The following is a 5,936-nucleotide window of genomic DNA, read 5'->3' on the forward strand; positions in this document are numbered from 1 at the left end:
GTATAACATGTCTATTAAAGGTAAGCTTATGTAGTGCATAAATGTATGACATGTCTTTTAAAGGCCAGCACAGATTAAGTTATGTTCACAATTATTAAAGAATACACATATTTATAGGTAATTAGTGTATGATCATCTCCTTTGCTGATGTAATTGGCAAGGCAGTTTAGAAGTTTTAATGTTATTGGTATCCGATCAGTTAGTTTAGTAAAGGTAATTTTCCTGGCTGCACTCCTTTAAGATTTTATTTTAAACTGCGACTATACTGAGGTGTAAATACTTGCATACGATAAACTAACTATGCTGAGGTGTGAATACTTGCATACAGTAAACTAACTATGCTGAGGTGTGAATTCTTGCATACAGTAAGCTAACTATACTGAGGTGTAAATCCTTGCATACAATAAACTAACTATGCTGAGCTGTAAATACTTGCATCAATAAACTATGTTGAGGTGTGAATACTTGCATACAATAAACTAATTATTCTGAGGTGTAAATACTTGCATACAATAAACTAACTGTTCTGAGGTATGAATACTTGCATTCAATAAATTAACTATGCTGAGGTGTAAATACTTGCATACAGTAAATTAACTGTGCTGAGGTGTAAATACTTGCATACAATAAACTAATTATGTTGAGGTGTGAATACTTGCATACAGTAAGCTAACTATACTGAGGTGTGAATACTTGCATACAATAAACTATGCTGAGGTGTGAATCCTTGCATACAGTAAACTAATTATACTGAGGTGTAAATACTTGCATACAATAAACTAATTATATTGAGGTGTAAATACTTGCATACAATAAACTGTGCTGAGGTGTGAATCCTTGCATACAATAAACTATTTATAGTGAGGGGTAAATGCTTTCATACAATAAACTAACTATACTGAGGTGTAAATACTTCCATACAATAAACTATTCTGAGGTGTGAATACTTGCATTCAGTAAACTAACTATGCGGAGGTGTGAATACTTGCATACAGTAAATTAACTATGCTGAGGTGTGAATACTTGCATACAGTAAATTAACTATGCTGAGGTGTAAATACTTGCATACAATAAACTAATTATGTTGAGGTGTGAATACTTGCATACAGTAAGTTAACTATACTGAGGTGTAAATACTTGCATACAATAAACTAACTATGCTGAGGTGTGAATACTTGTATATTTTAACCAACATTTTGAAACTCTCCATGTTACCACTGTTGACTGAATGAAGGAAAACAACTCAAGTTTGAATGTTCCTGTGAAAAAATTTCAACAAATTTAGTAAAGACAGAGACTTGATTGCAAGTGCTACTGCCATGTGGGAAGCCTGCCTGATCAACAGTTATGATATTCTCTGGCGATTCAGGGGCTCCAGTACTTTAAAACAGAGTGAAAGCAAGGAGATCAGCTGATAACTCTTTTCCAGGCTTTGGGATCATACTAATCTTTGCCTAGCACCACAAAGTTGGCATGCACTTTTCCCAAACAACCCAGTTGTAAGAAGCGGCAAGCCATTCCATTGCATTCGGGCCATAATGCTTCAAGAACTCAGACAGGATGTTAAAATATCCTGATGATTTGATGCTGCATAGCACTGTTTCAAGTTCTGTTGCTGTAAATGCCTCTGGAGTATTTTGATCTAGTTCATCTGACTTCCATCGGCAGTATTGTCACCATTCATTTCGTACTTGACCTTGGTGCTGTCTCTCCAGGGGTGCTTTTGCCACTTGTAATAAGTGGCTAGCTACATCATTTGGTTTGACAACAGGGTGAGCTTGAACTGGTGGTTGCTGAGCAGTGCCAAGTCTTCAAGTTCCAGCATTTCTGGCTGGAGTGTGTAAAGTTGAGTCATCCACAATGTTTTACATGGGGTTCACCTAGACTATCAAATGACAAACTATACTACTTACGATCTTTTATCTGACAGAAATTAGGTCCCTTAAATATTTCCCAACCGTATAATAACAATTCCACGAAGACATTCATTACACAATATCACAAGTAAGTCAGGAACACATTAATTATCTACCTGGAATGCAATCCGTCTTTCAATATAAAATAATTTGAAGTTCCTCTATTTAAATGTCGCGAACAAAGAAAATCAATGACACATATAAAAGAGTCTGTCGAGTGTGAATGAACTTGACGTACATGAACAAACCTTTATTCAGTACTATTGTCAAAGATTTTATGAAATATTGTGGAACTGTTGTCTAAACCATTACAAAGAGATATATGCATACGAAACTACATAAACGGTGAGCTGTTTTAATCTATTAAGCCTAACAGCCGGTTTAGATCTGGATAGAATGTGATTATTTCGAAACATTCTCTGAGGAGATAAAACTCTTTGATCTGGAATGGGAATCAAGTTTGTATTTCATATTTACGAAATTGAACTATAACTGAGCAGAACTTTAAAAGCGGCTATAACTGGAGACATACATGGAATATGGAAATTTAATCCTAGAGTTTATGATATAAATAGGCTCTCTGGAAATCTGTATGCAACATATCTGGACGAATTGTAGAAGAAAAATTATACAATAACATGGAGTTTTATACGCCTTAACATTTCGATCCGGTTTACAAGATGGAGACCGAGAGTGTAGAATATGTTAAACAAACAATAGAATATAGTACAAAGCGTGTAATGAGAACAAAGCTTCTAAATTTTGTCATTAATAAAATTTGGAAGGTACCATTATTCTACTCAGGAAGCCGTGCCGAAGGTATATCAAGTATACAGTCTGACACTGATTTTATGTATGAAGCTGGTGGGATACTCACACTTTCTAATGAAGGGCAGATTGGATTAAAAAGTGACAATACAGTGGTATATGTAGTTATGGATACAGATGAAGTTCATTCGGGGTACACAAGAGTTAAAATCTTGGAAGGCGATTGGAATGATTTGAGCGAATTTGCCTCCGTTGGAGATGGGTTGCGATCTCTTTGCGAAACTTTTAGTAAATATAACTCTAAATACCTATCAAACATTCTTGTAAAGAAATACTGGGATAATCATATGAAAAAGGTAATTCCACTTCAAGGATTGAAGAATGAGATTTCTTCTCATGGTCCATCTGCTGTCGCTAGATATGCTGCTGATAAGGATGTGGCAGAAATTGATACTGTGCTTTGTCTCAGGGGTGAGTGGCCAGAAGTCGCCAAAGAGTGGCTCGAAAGAAAGAGGAATTTTAACTGGCCAACGAAAGAATTGATCGAGGAAATTAAGGCGGTTGGCTGCAATTTAGTACCTATAGGGCATCGCCTTTCGCGCGGGACAGATTTGGAGCTGGAATGGAGAATTTCATTTTCCAAGGCGGAGTGTCTTCTTATTTGGTCATTAAACGGCACTCAGATTGCTTGCATTGAGTGTATGAAACTCTTTTTTCATGCATTCATTGATCCTAAATTTCCAGATCTATTTTCATCCTATTTCATTAAATCAGCAATGTTCTGGCTAATTGAAGAAACTGATAGTACCTTCTGGCAGCCACAGAATCTACTGGCATGTATGGACAGATTATTATCAAAACTAATTACATGTATCGAAGAAAAGTGTATTCAAAATTTTTTCATTCCCGAAAATAATATGATGGATGCCAAGGCAGTCGAAGCAGAGGAGACACTTGCTATACTTCATAAAGAGCTAAAAATGTATGCCGTAGCAGGAGATGAAAATTTTCGGAAGCTGATTAAAGAAAAACTTTTGCAGGTGGACAAGAATGATATATATTATTATCATATTATGATAAATAGTCTTAGCGTAGCTCGCCATTTCATTTACAACTCAATAAGGGGTTCGAACATGAAGGACAACAAAGATAAGCTCATGCAAGGAATAAATGAGTTGAAATGTTGTGACGACAAGGACATGTTCCCAGATGTCTGCAAGTTCCTTGAACAAGAGCTGGAAGCCATATTATCAATTGTCATCTTCTGCGAATCTCAATCTGACTCAGGAATGGATGGGATACTTTCACCATCTGGCATAAAAAGGGTCGAAGAAACTTTGAAAAAATATGCAGAATTAACTCACTCAACAGGTAAGCTTCTGCTATGTACATTTTATTTCTACGTAGAAAGATATCAAGAAGCCTTGGAAATCACCGAGGAAGTTCAGACACGATACACATCTCAGGTGGTTCATTACACGTTTTGGAATCGGTCCAAGACACCAAAAGATGATAATTATCCACTAATCTCTCCAAGACCAACTCTGAATGAGACGCTGAAAAATTACATTTCATTGGATGCTGTCATCTTGCCATGTTTGTCATGTCTTTTTCCGGCCACGATTCAGGAAAAGCCCTACGGCGGAGATACTTTATTTATCCATCCCCTCTTCTATGCCTTCTTTATGCAATTTCATTGTTTCTTCAGGTTAGGGGATGCTGCAAAATGTGAAGATGTTTTGAATAAGATGCAAACTTTTGTGGCAGAAAACATGGAAGTGCTCAAGACAACAAATGATTTCAACATCTTGCATTTGGGTGATTCATGTCATCAATTGTTAAGAAGACATGCCGAATCTGGAAACTACTTCAAAGAGGCAATCAAGTCATTGTTGCAAAATGGCGAGTTTTGAAGGGTGATATGTGTATAGGTAGATTTCATACTATACTAGTAGACACATATGCAGCATTTGTCAGTAAGGACCGCGTTTTGAAACGAATCCCTTTTAGCTTTTCCCGTGCATCTGGTTATTGACGTCCAGATGAAATAGCAATCTCGATGATGCTCATGCCTGGCGTAATATTCCAGGTACATCACCGAAATAACGTAAATAGCCTATATCATGATGAGATTTAATAAAATATCTTGACATTTTCTTGACTTTATTCACACAGAAACATAGACTACGCCATATATATATATATATATATATATATATATATATATATATATATATATATATATATATATATATATATATATATATATATATATATATATATATGTATATATATATATATATATATATATATATATATATATATATATATATATATATATATATATATATATATATAGAGAGAGAGAGAGAGAGAGAGAGAGAGAGAGAGAACAGCAAACGTCAATTGTGTTACCCCAACAACCTCTTGGGTTAAGTTATATATTATACATATTATTTTGTCATTGGTTGGATTTACAGGTGTACAATTGTTTTGATAAGCAGTATATTTGAATTATTTGCAGCATATAAGCTTTAAGTTTGGCTTTAATATAAAATCCCATAACAGTCTTATTTGTATTTAATTTTGTATTGTTTGCTAATGTTATCATCATGATGATCTGTTATGTATAAATTGTATTTTTTAACTGACCTTGTCCAAAATCAAGTCCATGTATATAAGACTAGAATAGTTGCTTTGTAAACAACATGTTTTATATATTTCTCTATGAATGTAGGTTAGATATTAAGATCATTATCTTAATCTGACTCAGGAACACTTTTATTTCCCTAATGTTTACCATGTTCTAGTTATATTTTGATAACAGATTTTATCTTGTTGACAACTTAGAATTTTCAAGAAATGAATTGTTTTACCCTGGTCCTAATACTTGAACAAGTATTCATTCTTGCTATAACATCTGAAGCAGAATGATGTTTGTTGTGTTCAGTTTAGTTTTATTTGGGTTCATTCAAATTATTATTCACATTAATTACAAAGTGCTCAATATTCTTGAACAGAAACATTAATTTGAAATAATAAAATAAAACAAGGACATCTTGGATCATATTATTGTGATTCATTAAAAGGCTGTTGGCACACATCCACAATACAAACCACTACAGGCATATCAACAATACCGAAATTTATTTTCTTTCTAGGGAAATTAATTATTTGTTGCATTGTACAAAACATCTTGGCTTTCGCTCGTTTTTGTTACTTAGCTTTATATATATATATATATATATATAT

General features: G+C 34.2%; 1 protein-coding gene across 1 annotated transcript; it reads left to right on the forward strand.

The window, feature by feature from the left end:
• The first annotated feature begins 2,285 nt into the window (after positions 1-2,285).
• Positions 2,286-4,838, forward strand: LOC149771133 (uncharacterized). Its single transcript, XM_089948827.1, has one exon. The coding sequence runs from the start codon at positions 2,597-2,599 to the stop codon at positions 4,595-4,597; it is 2,001 nt and encodes a 666-aa protein (XP_089804953.1). The 5' UTR covers positions 2,286-2,596; the 3' UTR covers positions 4,598-4,838.
• The last annotated feature ends 1,098 nt before the right edge of the window (positions 4,839-5,936 follow it).

The sequence above is a fragment of the Sinohyriopsis cumingii genome, unplaced genomic scaffold (assembly GCF_028554795.1).
Source record: "Sinohyriopsis cumingii isolate HCF-2022 unplaced genomic scaffold, ASM2855479v2 utg002115l, whole genome shotgun sequence".
In the NCBI taxonomy this organism is placed as follows: Eukaryota; Metazoa; Mollusca; class Bivalvia; order Unionida; family Unionidae; genus Sinohyriopsis; species Sinohyriopsis cumingii.

Coding starts and splice junctions, on each gene's coding strand:
- LOC149771133 (XM_089948827.1), top strand. CDS start 2,597: ATGGAGACCGAGAGTGTAGAATATGTTAAACAAACAATAGAATATAGT.